General features: G+C 38.3%; 1 protein-coding gene across 6 annotated transcripts in view; it reads right to left on the reverse strand.

The window, feature by feature from the left end:
• The window catches only part of FRY (FRY microtubule binding protein), a 241653-nt gene that overhangs the window by 144242 nt on the left and 80117 nt on the right, over positions 1–17294 (reverse strand). For 5 of the 6 annotated variants that reach the window (XM_068417929.1, XM_068417910.1, XM_068417889.1 and 2 more), the window contains exons 1-2: positions 13486–13756; positions 7870–8069 (exon numbers count right to left, since the gene is read on the reverse strand). In XM_068417929.1, the coding sequence (XP_068274030.1) occupies positions 7870–8069; positions 13486–13546 (261 nt within the window). In that variant the 5' untranslated portion in view covers positions 13547–13756. Of the gene's footprint in view, positions 1–7869; positions 8070–13485; positions 13757–17294 lie in introns of those variants that run through there. The other variant, XM_068417918.1, reaches the window with a different exon arrangement.

Consider the following 17294-nt stretch of genomic DNA (forward strand, 5'->3'; position numbering starts at 1 on the left):
GCAGCCAGGGCCTGTCCCACCACCCCGGCCAGGAGCAGGGCCAGGACACGGCCCGTGGTTGGGCAGGCCTTGGGGAGCTGGAGACCAGCCCTGTTGTGGAGTTGCTGTGGCAGGGACTGATGGCCCCAGCACCTGGAATGGGGTCCTGGGCTGTGGGCAGGGGTGGGTGAGACTCAGAGAAGGCCATTAAGGCTTATTAGTGCCCTCAGGGCCCTGACCACTCATTACCCATTCAGAGTAATTCGACCTAATTTAATCAAAGCTATAGGAAGCCCTTATCAGTTGATTTGAACAAATTTGGAGTTGTAATTGCAGGGCTGCTCCAGGCACAGCTCAGAGCTCTGTAAACAGGAACCACATTTCACTTAACCCTCAGACAGCTGGTGGTAATCAATGACAGCTACTGACCCCAGTAATGGTCCATGGTCTTGCAGCCACTGCTGCTTTAACATCATGTAGCTACTTAGTGTCATTAGACCAATAGACAAGGAAAGGTATATTTTTAAAGTGAACTCGAGAAATTCCGATGACTGTCAGTAGTTAGTTTTCTTTAAACTTCCTTTATTTTGGGCTTTCTTGGCTATGTATTTATCTCAAAGGCTGTAGCTGTACCATAAAAGATGCATTCCCAGGTGACTTGATCTGAAGCTTTTTCCTCCTGGTTACTGGTACCAATCTGGCAGACTTTAAAGGAGGATGCCAGGGTGCTCTTGCAGAGCTAACGTCAGCCTTCGCTATTATTTTGCTACAAGTATGATGACCACAAAAGCCATAGCCTCCACCTGTACTACATACCCAGCTAAGAAAATGAGACCTTATTGGGTGTATTTCCAAATTGGGAAAGTAGCTACGTGAAGTATTTAAGTTTTTTCTTGTATTTGTCATGCCAGCAGATACGCAGGATCAAATATAACATAATTCAATCTGTCTGAAGTGTAAACTGTACCAGGCCAGACTCAGGCCCAGGAAAGAGCAGAAATTTAAACCTAAAAACATGCAGCAAACCTCATGAAGCAGCACCTCACTGACTTCAAACATGACTCTGACAGGATGCTAAGGATGAAGCTGTTGCAAAAATATGGAAAGATACCTCTTTAATTAATTGCTACTTGTCTGGCAAGAATACTGCCAAAGTAGATACTTGATTTTCATTAGTCCTTCATGATGACAGACCAGTGACAAAGCTGGCCAGAGATGATGATAGTATGACTTTAATTTTCTGGATAGTGGTAGTAACCAATATCCTTAAAAGACACAAAAATGTGATTAGGGCCATGTGGTAGGTGCTGTGCTATATTTGCAAGCATCGGCCAACACGTGATATAGTGTGACAGTCCCAGTGACCTTGGATTGAATCTGCCTTCCAATGTTAAATCCTCTTAGTGATTTGAACCATCATATGCACTGTTGACTATACTCCAACTATATCCATGTGGTAGTGAGGCCCAGGGACAGTGAGCATCCTGGAGAGTTTTACTGTCAGAATGAGCTCTGAAGCCTCAAACTGCATTCTGCCCACACGCCCAGCTATGGAAACCTTGAGATCACTGAGAAAGCTCCTGCTGACATTGCCTGGCTCTGAAATCTGTGAGTGTTTTTATGGACCTGTATCTAGCCGCAAATGCCTATGCCAATGGCTCTGCAAAAATGTGTCCTTTTCCTTCCTGGTTGCTAAAACGGCATGCACTTTTTCCCTCTGTCTTGTACGGAAGCTGGAATCTGAGCCAGGCTGCATCCTGTCTTCATCCTCCTGCACTCCCCATGATTATTTCTGAAATCCTACATTTGTCTCTTCCTCTAACTCTTTTTTCCAACAGTGTCTTTCATACTCTTTCCCTCAACTCCTGTGTTTCAATTCTACGATTTAGTAGAAAATTTAGTTTCAGTCCCCTGAAACTACATAGAAGGTAGTTCACCTGTGGACACTGATTGAATCACACAAACTTTTCTAGGTCTTTCAGTAAGATAACTGTCCTGAGGTTCAAGATTAGCCACCCTAGAAGGTCTACTACTCTACATCGTTCAGTGCTTGGCTTCTGCTACAGGTCTCAGCCTGAGATATGTACTGAGATAACTAGAGAGGGATATTATTCCTGAGGTGACAAGTGGAAGGGGAAGTGAAGGCTCTTTATGCTGTTGGTGCTGTCTTTGCTATATTTGATGGCCTCCGTCTTCAGTATAGAAGCTTGATTTTTCCTATATTTTTCTGCCTTCACATCCTTTGAGTACATGAGTAAAGCTTGCTTATTTCACAGATGGTATCTCCCAGGCTTAGCTGCCTCTCTCTCTGCTAGCAGAAAGAACAAGCTGATCCTGGCCAGCTTGGGCTTCACCTTGGGCAGAGTCAGGGTATGAGAAGGGGAGTTTGCTAAGACTGGACTGTACTTGGAGAGCCAGTGAAGTTCCAACAAAAGCCAATGAGTGAAGGAGGGGAGAGTGATAGCTGAGACCATCGCTTTACTGAACTGATTTCTTGAAACAGAGAAGCTAGCTGCTGCAAAGTGAGTAAAAAGAAACAGAACCAAGGGAACAATCCACACAGAAATCAAGCCTAGTCCTTAGATATGGCTGGGAGTTGAATAAAATACTGAGACCAGCTGTTAGTTGAAAAAAATTACCTGCAGGAAAGAAAGTGCTGAGCCGATACTTGCTGGAAGCACTAGGAGATGGGGCATTCTCCTGAGGACAGTGACTGTCCTCGGTCCTCCAGACTGTCCTGTGACTGACAGACATAGATCTGCCCCATTCAACAAGCCACTTAATGCAGCCACTGTAACAGATCTGTAGGGCTCCATACAATAAAAGGACAGTATAGTCAGGTTACATATCGAGTACTTAACGTAAGTTGGTGTTTAAATGCTTCACTTTCCTATGAATAGGTGAGAGGACAGTCCTCAGCACAGTATAATAAAGTGAGACAGAATTTCATAAAGAAGCATCTTAAGTACTTCAGAGACAATTATTGAAACAACAGGTAATTATTCTTAATGTCTTACACATTATTTGTCACAACTGGATATAAAAAAATATTTAATATTTACTAATACTTACCTATATAATTTAAATGCTAAATAGTCAATACAGTAGAAATAACGAGTTATGATACATTAGATATAGAATTATGATATTATGGACTATGAGCTCCTTAGGGCTGGGACGGACTGCCCACATGTTTTACAGAATTTTGAATTTTTACAGAATTCCACTAGTGTTTATTCCACAAACACTAGTGAAACAAAATAATATTAATGACTGGTGACATAGTCCATGAGTGATACAAAGTGACACAGAGGTGGATAGGGGCAGGTGACAACGGGAATCTGGGATGTTTGTAGCATTTACAGAAGAAGGTTCTGGGGAAGATAAATTTGTATGGGAAAAAAAGAACAGCATTTTCAATATATTCTTGCATAAGACTATTCAAATAAAATTGTCTTTTCAACTTATCTGGGCACACACATACTGAGTTGATAGCTAGAACAGAGCAAAGCAGTTTGCCTTTCTTCTTTTCCATGAAATTATAGTAACTCCTGTCTGTGCACTGTGAATAAATAGGGGTCCAAAGTCCCTCTGTATGCCAAACTATTCATGAGGACTTCAAATGTAAAAAAATTGTAACGCTAATGTGTTTCATTATAGATGAGAACAAAGGAGTCATTCCTCATATGATGCAGCTGGAATTTTAGTCCATGCAAAACAGAAAATTCTACATTACAGCTGTGTGATAAAACTGCTTGCTATTATTATAGCTTGCATAAATCTTAATAGTTATCACAGCCCAGCCCTTGAAAACCAAAACCCCTTCTACTGCCTTTTCTCCCAAGTCTGTCCTTAGCATATTTCTTCTGCAACGCCTAGAGAAAGTGAAGCCTAGATTAAAGCTAATTGGACAGCAGTGGCAGGTTTCACAAAAACAAACTTCCATTATTCTTGCCCTTTCAAAGTCTTCCTAACCACTTGCTTGGCTGTTATCACCAGCTCTGTTTTGATATAGGACTATGTTTTAATGTCTCTGAGCTTCTAATGAAGTGGAAGTAACAAATACACTAGTAGCAACCACATCACTGCTTTCATTTTTCTTCCAATGACCAGATACACCTACCCAATAAAAGGAGAAAGTTATAGCCAGAATACATGAATATGCTCATAGTCCTAATCCTATAATGAGTAAATTCTGTTCTTGAGTTCAGTATTCAGAGAGATCCTGAATTTAGACAAGCTCAGTGAAAGAAGATGCTTGCAGGAGAAAAGCATAATGAAAGTTTACCAACAGCTAAATTAACCATTAACCACTGTCAATGCTTGTAGCTCACTACGTTTTATCAATGTCTACAGCTGTGTGTATGTACGCTGAAAGCCAAATTTAAAGATTAGCCTGATCAGTATGCACAGGATGAATTATTACCCTAAGTGATAATCAACAGCCCTAAAAAAGAAACTATTTTCTGGGTTTTTTCCTTACTGTGTTAAGATATGTAAATACATTTTATCATTTGAACTGGCAAGAATACTTCCCTGGCTTCCTCATTGTAGCTTCATTTTAAGGTCGTCATTGCTTGAAAAAACATCAGCAGTAATAAAATATCAAATTGTGTTTGTAAGTAAGTGAAGCAATGCAAAGAAGATTTACAATATAAACTGATAAAAATGTAAATATTAATGCAATCAGCCGTGAAAAAGGTCTGCAGAAAAAATTCTTAATATTCATTATAAAGGAGAACAACTATTTACTGACAAGAAGCAGAAAATTATTAAAAGTTATCAAGAAGAAATTATTTACATTTCATTTATGTGAATTAATTTTATAAACTGGAAAATCCCTTTTAATTAATTCTGCTGTCAAATACTTTCAATTTGGATTAATATAACTTGACAATCTGGGTACAGCAGTTCAATCATTAAAAGTTAGCCACATAATTGTGAACTTAATGTAATTATTGAAATGTTTGTTCTATTTCAGAGGCCCTAAAAAGGTGAAAAAATTGACCTGAAATTCCAAATAAAATATTTTCCAGATAAAGTAGAAAAAAAATCACATCTGGAAACAAAAGCTTTCCATTCTAACTTGTTAAAGACTTAGCAGTGGATAGCCAACATTAGATTCATGCCTACAAAACATATTCATTGGGGAGCACATTTTCTATGACGATCACTGTCAGATCCAGTAAGCAAAATGTCAAATCGTACTCGGTTGACAGCCAAGGCAGTAGGAGGAGTAGGTGACATTGCCCTCAGCTTTCTCTGCCACTGGAATCTTGTTATCCCAGCTGAGATTTCATGGGGCTGCAGGAGGGGGTGGGTGGTGTGCCCCTCACTGCTGCCCTAGAAAATAGCAAACTTTTGCGCCTTGCTAGCACCTGCAGCTCGTGGCAGGACACAAACCTGGTTTTCCAGCATAGTTGTCAGAACACTGTAATTTACAGTTGGGCTTTGTAGAAAGAGATGGATATATCAAACAGACATATGGAACCCAAAGAAACTGAGAGAAAAAATCATAAAAAAAGTAATGAGCATCAGAAAGGATAAGCAGGCAAAACGTGCTTATGAAAAGAAATATCTTGGTAAAAAATACATCAGTAAGTCTTTAATTTAATCCCATAGTAACTTCAGAGCTTGAATCTGAGCTAGACTTTGTGATAAAAGAAAGGGAAAAGCAATTATATTATAAAGAGATCATTTTAGCTTCTCTAAAAGATATCTTAAGTATTCATCACTCATTATAAAATTAAACTGTCATATCTTGTAATGACTTAGAGAATTCAAACTAGAAACATCTCAGTGTTAGAGCACTTTGCAAGTTTGATTTTCTTTGAAGTATGTTTGAGTTTAATTAGAACAGAATCTTCAAAGAGCTCACCATTTGACTATCTATTGTGAAAAAAGGCCAAAGGGTGGCTCTGCACCACCAATTTATACTCTTTGTCTCACAAATCCTTGGGACTTCCTGGTTACAATTCTATCAGTAGAGTAGAAACATGGGAACAAAGCTGCTAAACAGCCAACAGCTACCCCACAAAAAGGGTGGACTTAAGTTCTTAGCCCTTATTCCAGAATAATTTTTGCCATTTCCCCTTGTCACTTCTTTCATTACAACCTCATTATTTCAACATCATTTTGACTGAATGTCTACAAAAAACTGCTTACACATTTGTCACAGTCACCCTCAAATAGCAGCATGCCATGACTTGTAAGTTCTATTAGTATTAATAAGATGTAAGTATGTTATTGAATTATTGTTGGTGTCTCATGGTTAGACCCCTGTAAGAAATGCGTTCAGAAAACGTGGACAAGAAGGTGGTGACATTCCAGTCTCTTGTCATATTTTTACATTCTATGTTGAATTTACCAAATAAAATTTCACTGAAAAACCTCTGGAATAAGATAAGATCAACATTCAGATTACATGAAGAGAGAAAAATAATACATCAACACACAGCAACTCAAAATCATCTTAACGCAAGGTGAAATGGGAATAAATCAAGAGTCACTGGTTCATGTCTATGTCTCAAATATTACATGAAAACGCAGAGTTTAGTGTGTAAGAGTAACAGAGGTGCTGTGAGGAAATTATGTTCTCGGTGCTGGTCTTTTCGTTGTTTCCCTGGTCTTCTCAAGTAATTTTACAACACATTTTGTCTTAAAATTTTAAAGATGTTCATTGTGCATCGCATGAAGACTGGATGGTAATAAATAGCTGCTGGCACTTTTTTTTTAAAGAACCTGCACTATGACTGTCAGTTTATTCTACTTTTTGCGGTTTGGAGGGGACTCATGAAAGAAGAAGAAACTGGATCTTTGACAAAATATTCCTTCCCATTAGATTTTTTTGTGTTATTTCCAAGTTATGTAAGATATTTCTGTCATCTTACATCTACCTAATGTTTCAGAGGAAAGTCTCGAAAAATTTTGCAAGCATCAAATGCTTCTGAATCTAAATCAAGACATAAAGCTAAACAGATACCATCAGAATCAGGACAATCTTAATTTCACTGTTCAGAATATCCAGACCTGAAAATGGGGAACTGAACTAAGTATTCTATACTGTGCTTTATAACAAAAATGTTATAAGATTTTATAAAAACTCACTTACAGATCAGAAATATGGGTTCCTGGTTATTTATTTTTTTTATTTGTACCTTGTCAGAACTAAAATATAGGTTACAGAACTATTCTTCCCTAATCAAAATAACAAGAATGTATATAAAATGTAGTCTCAAGTTAAAACAGCAGATTCCCAGAAGTTCAGTTACATAAGACAATTTGCAACAGACACATCTTTATGTTAAATTTGCCTAAGATATAAATAACGACGGCTCTCTCACTGACTGTGCAAGGCCTTGTACTGTAGCTCCTTTTTCAAATGCTGCATGCTTTTTCATATCTGGAAAATAGGTGCTATAGCACTTTGTTAGAATATGAAACCTACTACTGTCAGAACTAAAGTAAGAACCAGCAGTGCTATTCATTTTCATATTTTAGCTGAAAACCAGTAATGTACAGAAATACTGTTTTTATCATATTTCAGCATTTTCTAATCTATTTTGACTAACATGACCGCTCTCCCAGCTATGAAATCTATGCTGGCTGACACCCCTTCTGCCTCTCAATCACATTAACACGTGCCCATATTGCAAACAGAAATAAAATATTCATTCCTTTTTATGTCACCCCTTTGGCATATCTTGCATACCTCTGTCCTCTCCCACAACCTTCTAATTTCCATAGTAGCGTATCTTACAGTTTGGGAAACACTATCAAACTCGAATGCAGATTATGAGCAAAATATTATGCACTGCACAGCAAGCAACCCCGATGTAACAATAAAACCAAAGCAAAGTACATATCTACTTAGAGTTTCTTTTTACTCACAAGAGGTTCTGCCATGATGATGCGAATCTTGCGTTCAGCCTGAGTAGTAAAGTTAACAAACAAGCTCTTCAGGACATATTCTCCTGGTTTACTGTCTGGGTCAATGTTGATAGGCAACATGGCTGGAGGTCCTTTTTCTCTCTGTGTACCAGAAACAGGTGTGACAGGTGGCTTGATATATCCGTTACCAACTGGAGAAGCTGAAATGTAGAAAAGACACATTTACTTTTGGGTAATTCAACACGTATTAAGTTTTCCAGAGCATCCCAATGGCCCACTATACTCTCAAAGCAAAACTGGAAACTATTTGATAATCAAAAAAATACACAATACATATACAGTTTCCATGGTATAGTTACAGGTAAAATTTACATAACCTAGACTGGAAGAAGAACTCAAAGATGAAATCTTATGTATTAAAATTGAGAGACCTTGTGTATTAAAATTGAGTAGTATTTACTAGGCAGTGCACACTCAAACCTCTTTTTTTACATGTTAAGACTTGCTGATACGTAACTGTTTGAATGACATCCTAATTTCTTATCCTTTATCTTGTAGGCCAGATCTGTAACTCAATTGCCAAACAACAAATTTATTATTTATTGCTATGCAAACTGACCCATCCTTGCAAAAGTCAGGAGGCTGATCTTTTGACTAAGGTGAGTTGCAAAGGGCCTGATTTTCCTGTAATTTATCCTGAGGTCAATCAAGAATAACTCCTTTAAAAACAACGACATTTCAGCAGTGTAAATCTTATATGAAGAGTCAGACATGAAATGTTTTCCATGGCCAAAAAATGTTCATTATGTATTAGTTTTCCTGAAAGCATCAAACCTTACGGTTCCATTTGGCACTTGTGAGATCACATCTGGAGTACTGTGTCCAGTTTTGGGCTCCCCCATACAAGAATGACATTGCTGTTCTGGAGCAAAGCCAAGGGAGGACCACGAAGATGGTCAGGGACTTACATGCTTGCTACATGAGTACAGGCTGAGACTGCTGGACTTGGTTCAACCTTAAGAAGAGACGGCTAAGAGGAGATCTTATTGTAGTCTTCAGCTACCTAATGGAGTATAGCAAAGATGGAGCCAGACTCTTTGAGTGTGGTGACAGGACGAGAGGCAACAGACACCAGTTGGAATGCTGTAAATTCCAATTAGATATATGGAAAAAATTTCCACTGTGAGCAGGTGAACAAACACTGCTACAGGTTGTCCACAGAAATAGTAGAAATTAACTTCTTTAAGATACTTGAAACTTGACTGGACAAGGCCCTGAGAAACCTTCTCTAGTTGGTGATCAGAGGATGGACTAATCATCCCCCAGACATCCCTTCCAATCTAAATTATCCCATGATTCTGTGAATTCCCCACAACCAGTATCAAGATATTATGTACTAGGTTTAGCTCTACTTACTGTTGTAATTTGAAGGACTATGAAACAAAACCTCATTAATTCAAATATTACCATTCTACACATAAAATTTCCAAAACAAAATCCTCAGGTTTAGCTCTTATTGTCAATAAAAGTAATATTTGGTCTTCAGGCAGGTACTGGTAGCACCCTCTGTTAGCATTGCCAGAGACTTGAAAAGTAGCAAATTAAGTAACACTGGGAGGACCAGCCTTTAGCCACTCCGAATGCAATATGTGTCGTAACACTCGTGAGCACTGCTGGTGATTGGGACAGAGGTACTTTAATGCAATACAAACTGTGGAAAATATTGTGAATTAACACCATTATAGCATTTCCCCATAGCATTGCATTCCAGAGTGTTACATTGCACATTGCATCCAAGTTGCAAAGACAGAAAGAAAGAAAGAAGGATGAACTACAATGATGGATGCCACACACCTAATGCCTTTAGCCTTTCCTTTTGAGGAACAGAATTGCAACTACTACTGTAAGTAATTGTCAACTATTAATTACATTAGATTGTTTTAAGAATAAATGAGATTTTAGATCTTTTTTAAATACTTTAACACTTGCATTGGTGTAAAAAACTGAAAAAGCTAAATCCTGAAGACTACATTATAGTTTGAGAGTATTCAAGATGTGGCAGAATCAGACTCCAAATTCATGCATTGAAAAATAAAAAAGATGCATTGGAGAAAAAAGAACATATTTTCCTTTAGAAAAAAACAAAGTTTAGAAGTCCACTATATGACTAAAATGCAAGACAGAAATGCTTTTGTTCATGTACCTATTATTCTGCAAGTGTAACACATCCATACTTTACTTTGAAAATAACTCCCCTGATTTTTTTTTTTTTTTTTTTTTTAATTTTTCCAGGTTGGAAGAGACCTCAGGGATCATCAAGTCCAACCGTTGCCCTGACACCACCATGTCAACTAGACCATGGCACTAAGTGCCATGTCCAGTCTTTTCTTAAACACATCCAGAGATGGTGACTCCACCACCTCCCTGGGCAGCCCATTCCAATGTCTAATAACCCTTTCTGTAAAGAAATTCTTCCTAATGTCCAGCCTGAACCTCCCCTGGCAAAGCTTGAGGCTGTGTCCTCTTGTCCTATCGCTAGTTGCCCGGGAGAAGAGGCCAGCTCCCACTTCACTACAACCTCCCTTCAGGTAGTTGTAGACTGCAATAAGGTCACCTCGGAGCCTCCTCTTCTCCAGGCTAAACAACCCCAGCTCCCTCAGCCGTTCCTCATAGGACAGACCCTCCAGACCCTTCACCAGCTTGGTCGCCCTCCTTTGGACTCGCTCCAACACCTCAACATCTTTCTTGAAGTGCGGGGCCCAGAACTGAACACAGTACTCAAGATGCGGCCTCACCAGTGCCAAGTACAGAGGGATTGACAAGCCATGCCATCACTCTTTAGCACAGAAGCACCACTTCTTCCACTCCACTAGATGTTTCCTGATAATTTGTTTCCTGCAAAGTTTCACTTGATTTTTAAGGGAAAAAACATCATCATGGAGTTTTGTTGCATTATGACTCTTTGCATAAAACAAAGTGTTTAGAACAGTTCTACCTTTATATTATACAAAACTGTTTCTAAAAATACACTGTTGTTCTGAATAATAATCTACTTCAAAGTAATGAAAAAAGAGCCACCAGAGAAGACTGTAAGTAGTAGTCCTCTCCTGTCATCACCTAGGCTCTCCTAAAGTTTAAGCATGAAGACAGTGGGATGCAAAGGATCAGATGCAAATTTATATGGACTATCGAATATACTAGGTAACGGAAATTTCTCCTAAATAGCTTTAGGAAGGAGTCAGACAATATTTTTACAATCACTAATATATTTGCCAAATGTGTGGTTTTGCCTGGTTCACAACTATCCATGAAATCAGTTCGACTGCCAAGTGCCCAGTTAGGAAAAATGGGTTTTTTTGTGAGCAGGGAAACCAGTTTTCTTAAGGACTTGTGTCCTTTGTGCAGTAAAAGCCCTGCCCTCCCCTGTGTCATCATCCCAAGTGCCTCCAGTCATTCCCAAGCTCCCTCCCGAGCTCTGTGCCGGGGCTGGGCAGGCAGGCTGCCCGCCAGCCAGCCTCTGCCAAGCAAAACACACCTGGGCTGGGCCGCCCACCTCTCGCTGGCCAGCGCAACCATCCCAGGCTGCCTCTTGAAGGAATCTGTAGGAATATAATCACATGCAAACTTGCCGTCTCTTCCTCAGGCAATTTTTGTTTTAAATTGGTTACTAAGTTCAGAATTTACTACAAAGGGACATGCAGGAGGGATGGAAGGAGGGAAGGCAGTGTGTGCGATCATGCACGCCTCACATCCTTATGAAGTCAAGTTTAAGGAACCCTAGTCACACTACCTGGGAGCTGCCACCCTCACCTTCAATCATTGTTGGCATTCAGCCAGCGTTTTCAGACTGGAATTTAAATTCGCATAGTCATTGTTAGTAGGAAGCCTTTTTAATAATGGTGCTGTTAGGTTTGTGACACAGGCTGATCTAACTGAAAAATCAATTATTTGCACACTGTAATAGAGAAATACAATTATTTGTGAGATTTGTCAGTGAGCCAAAAATTTTTATTCTAGCTCTTCTCTGAAATACAGGACTGTACAGGCTTTCCCCCAAAGGAAAGAAAAAAGATATCCTGGGGGTTAATGCCTATCATTGCTACAGCAATTACAGCAGTTACAGAAATGACTGACATATGACATTGATTTAGTTTAAATTTTTAAAAGATCATTTTGTAGCTGCTAACTCCATATAAGCATCTTCAGTGTGGAAGTTAACATTGCTAACAGCGTGAGGGTTCTGTGTTGATCATGAGTTGGTCACGAACTATTATATAGAGCTGTGGCTTTCTCATGTATCTTTTCATTATCCATTTTCATTATCTCAAGCATTTGCATATGCTTGATATTTGCATTGCAAAAATCTGGCCCAGTGACTAGACTATCACTGACATCTATACTGATGATGTACCAGCTTTAACAAAATATAGTTCTTTTTCCTAGACTAAGAGCCCTGCAAAGCTCATTAAAAAAAAGTTGCCTCTGAGACATAAAACTGGAAATCAAGGACTCAGAATTTAAGAAATAGCTGCATTAAAGTCATCCATGACTGGTCTCCTTATAATGACACATTATATATTATACATTACACATTACACATAAGGAGTTCAAACTAAATGTTTCCATAGTCCATTCTGGTACTTCTCTTTGTAGAACTCCTAACATATTGTAGGATACTGGTCACCACGTAAGTACTGCATTAAACTAAACCCTTCACCTAGAGAAAAGTAGCTCATTCCCAAGGAGAATGAATGGTGATGCACATGCAGGTGAGCATGGTAACTCTGATGCCTGAGGGCTCTGCAATAGCAGGGAAACTCTAGGTCAATTTTAGAAAGCTGTATACATATTTAAAGCTCCTCTCCCACGAAAATCTGTAAAAAAGATTAACTATAAGATCAACTGTAAGATGTCTGTACCATTTGGGGGTGAAAATCTGTCTGATGGCAACTTCTCCCAAACAACCCATTTTCTTTGTTCCAAGATATGTTCCCTATTTTTCTACTGTATCTGCAATAAGCTGTATTTCAAATGATACTCTTTTCCTACAGAATATTTTCATTTAGTTCAGGCTATAACCATAAGATTTCCTCAATGTTATGTTTTTTTAAAAACTTTAAAAAAAAGGAGTAAATATGGAAGTAGCAATGCAGTATCATATATGGTTGTCACCACAAACACGTACTATTGCCACAGAAAAGATTACTGAAAATCACCACTAAATTTTTTCTGTATTGATCATTTCCCTGATCAGAGAAATAGCTGTAAAAAAGCACAGTAGTTTTACCACATATACATGGTCACTAAGCCGATAATGGGGAGAAGTACAAAATTAAATTATCATAAGAGAGTCCCTGCTATGATTTACACTACGGGTATTTTTCTTAGAGCTCTAAGATGAAGCAAAACAACAGAACGATCATAATCCACAAGCCAAGGGTCTGTGCTACACTGGATACAACTTCAGCCAAACACAGTTACTGAATTTTTAGTATCTTTAAGCAGAAGAAACAGATTGCTTTTTTTCAGTTAACTGTGTAAAATCTACAATTTAGAAACAACGAACAAACTAGTAACACAAACCAAAACATGTATTTGCAGTATTTTCATACCTACCGAGCCCCTTTATAAAGCCGATCACACTGGATTTTCTCCAACATGCTACTGTAATATCCATGAGCCTGTGAATACCTGAAATGTTCCACTCCTTCAGCTAGAAAAGTTAGAATCCTTTTCTAACTAAAATCAAAAAGGAAATTATTTGTTTCATAATCCTGTTTCATACTTCACCATAAATTTTTCAGCATTGAGGTAGATATTTCTTGTAGTTGTTTGGTTTTGTTTTTTAATAAACAAGTGCTGAAGACCTACAATGTGTGAGCTAGAGCAGGCCTCCGGATCAGATCAGCCTTTCCATAACCAAAGGGGTAATTTTTAGCTTCAGCATATGATGATGACCACTCACGGAGTGGCTGCATGTCTATATTTATCCACAAGTACATACTATGCTGACAGATTAGTGAAACTACTTCAGGCACTTCAAGAACATGAGACAGGATAATGGAGTTCGACAGAAACAAACCACGCATATCAAACACACGTATTATCATGCAATCCAAGCTGAAAGCAATTAGTATAGAAATGCAAAGCAGACAGAAAACACAGGATTGGTTTTGTTTTGTAACTAAGGTCTTTTGGCCAAAAGTACGTACAGTTTAAATTCCTTGTGATAAAACCAACCCAGTATCTCTTCTTTTCCCATGCCAAGAGTCAGTGAGAAACCACATATCCTTAAGGATAATTATACATCTACTGAAATAACTCCTAAGAAAATTTGCTTTGTTTTAAACCTGCAATTATAATATTAAAAAGAAAACACATTATTAAATACAGTGTGATTAATTTATTTTACAAGGATATGGTACATGTGCCAAGGTTACCAAACAGTGGCTTTTTCACCCTTTGAAGGAGAACATTCCCAATTAGTTTGAGCTTAATAGACAAAGAGAATAGAATTCAAGGGAAACTTTTGCAGAAAGAAACAAGCCAAGCAGATCTATTTTTATCTTGCTGAAAGAAACTAAGATTCCCAAGGAAAATGTTATTCCAGCATATTAGCAAGATGCAGTAGTGGCATTATTTTAATGTAAGCATTCTTTTCATAATTCCTATGCATGTTTCAACAAAAAAATAACCATAAAGGCTTAAAGTTAACCAATAAAACATAATATTAATGACTTGCAGTATATATGATAGGAAATAAATTTGTTTAAAGTACAGGACTTTATGATGATCAATTGATGCTACTAATGTCTCATCTTTTTATGTTTCTGGTCCTCTCTTAGGAGGATTTACACTCAAAAATGAAAGACCAGGAAGAATTCAGTACACATCTGAGTCCCACATCCAGACTATTTGGAAAGTAAAAGTGTAAGTTATGGTGGTACCAGTGTTGGCCTTACTCTTCACAAGAAATCAATTTCATGCAATATCAATATTGGCCTACAAGTTTTGTTTACTGCTTATTTTCCATTTTTTATTAAAAGAACTGATAAACCAGGGAGTAAATACATCCTTTTTAAGATACTCCTCCCCTCTTCTCAACTACATGCTTGCCTAAATATAATTTAAACTAATTATTAAAATAAATGTAAGAAAACTTGATTGTATGGCCTATAGCAATTTCTAACATCCATATAAAAACTGCTGTATGAATCTGCCATATGGAACAGCATTACAGACACAGCTTTCCTCCTGTACTGCTGGAAATCATTTACACTTCCATCTGTAGTGAGGCTGTCACGCATTCTCCTAGGGATGGAGAGATCTGTAATTATTATTTGCATATGTATGTCCCAGGGAGAGAGTATCTACTGTGGAGCTTTGATACTACACTTAACTGAATGTACTGCTGCAAAGCTTCCTCTATTTTAACAAAAAATGTAAAATAATCAGTAAACAAAACATGTAGGCAAATATTCATATTGCATGAAATTGATTCCCTGTGAAGCCTCATTTGCAGGTGAGGGAATTCTTTGCAGTGAAAAATTCACTCACTGACTGCAGTATGTAGACTCAGACAGTACATACAGGCACGTACAGACAATAAGAATGTATGACAGAGTCTATATTTCAAAAAGCTCAAACATATTTTCCCTCTTAGTAGAACAAAGTTGTCTCCAAAACTACACATAATAGAAATCTCAGTGAACTTGTATTTTAAAACTCCAGAATCTGAACACTGTCTAAAAACTGTTATTCAAGCAACTACTGGGAGAAGACACTAGGTTGTTCTATGCAAGAACATGATACAAAACTACCCCAACTCATCCTGTCTTCCAAAAGCCTCTTTAATCCAAACACAGGATTCTTCAGGAAGAGTTACTTTGGTTGACCAATTAGCTAGATGGTCTGCAATGTAATGAAGATAACACCCAACAATTCCATGCAAAACAAAAGTCTGGGCATAACATGTAAATTGCTATGCCAGAGGAAACACTATCTAGTCTAGAAGATAAAATGGAAGAGACTGTGAGGTCAGCCGGGAAAAGTATAAAAGAAGTTCAAGATTCTGGAGCAAAACAGCTCATTCTGAAAACAAGTCTGAAGGCAACAACAGATTTGGGAGGATTTCCAAAAAGGTGGTGAGAGATGACCTAAGCTCTTCCAAATGGATTCTCAAAAATACTTGATTATGCTGAAACTGTAAGGGAGAAGAGGCTAATTTAAAAATTTCAGATTCCTCCATTTCTTTAAAGAGACATGCCTTGTGAGAGTCATTTGTGTAAAATGGTATGGGGGAAGAGAAAGGAAATAGATACCTTCAGTGATAAAAACATTCCAGGACTTTGTCACAGATTTAACTGAGATAAGACCAACATTTCAAATTGTATCTGTCCAAACACTTAGTGAAAAAATGCTCTTGCCAGGTTTAAATATATTTATTCCACTCTTTTCAGAATACTTGTTGAACTACAGAAGACAGTTCCAACCCCTGTAGACTTGGTTGGGCAATCTTTCTCCAAACTTTCTATTACTTTTACCACAACAAGAGAGTGTAAATTCTATGTGAACACAGGGAACAGCAAAGCGAGAAAACAGGAGACTAATTAGTGCATCCACTAAGAAGTGGCAGAGTTGCCGATAGAGTGTAAGCTTTGGCCAACCCAACTACTCTAGCCAAGAAAAAGGAGGCTTCAACTTCATGTGTATATGTACATGTGCGTACACACGCCATTCTTCAATTTGTTTTCAGTATCTTCAGGGATGTCATAAAACAGCAGGCCTAAAACAGGCCATATGAGATCCTCAGTGAGACTGAACATTTCAGGACATAAGGCTAACTCCTTGTAGTAAACCCATTTTGCACTTCCCTGAATCCAGGAGTGGACAATGATTTGCAAAACAGACCCTCAGAACAAGTCTCAGATGTGGTCATTTCTCAACAATCAGATCCAGTCCTCTGCAGGACAGAAACAAAATGCAGCATCCATGAAAATGAGTATATGACCACTCAGTAGGCCTGATGGATGCTAAAATACCACATTTGGGGGATGCTCTTCTCTGTGCATTTACAAAGAGCTCAAGTGCTCATTCCACTCAGAGATGCTTATGAAACAGCCATCTTCTCAGATGAACCCCATTAGGAAATAACTAGTTTAATACATGTATCTTTGCCCAAGTTCATGGAAACATTAGAACAGTCCTTACACACATTGGAGATGGATGTACGTGGTGAAGTGCCTGTTAGCTTTGAAGCTAAGGATCTTCTTCACCCTGGTACTTTGGAAAGGTTAAAACTGTTGGTTTGGCTTTATTAGCCACTAGCAACCTTCTGGCCCTCACAACCCAGCCACTGGCAGGTAGGTGTTAAGCTTTGTAACCTTCAGATGCGCACTGCTATTCTGTGCAAGAAAGGGGTAATC

The sequence above is a fragment of the Nyctibius grandis genome, chromosome 2 (assembly GCF_013368605.1).
Source record: "Nyctibius grandis isolate bNycGra1 chromosome 2, bNycGra1.pri, whole genome shotgun sequence".
Lineage (NCBI taxonomy): Eukaryota > Metazoa > Chordata > Aves > Nyctibiiformes > Nyctibiidae > Nyctibius > Nyctibius grandis.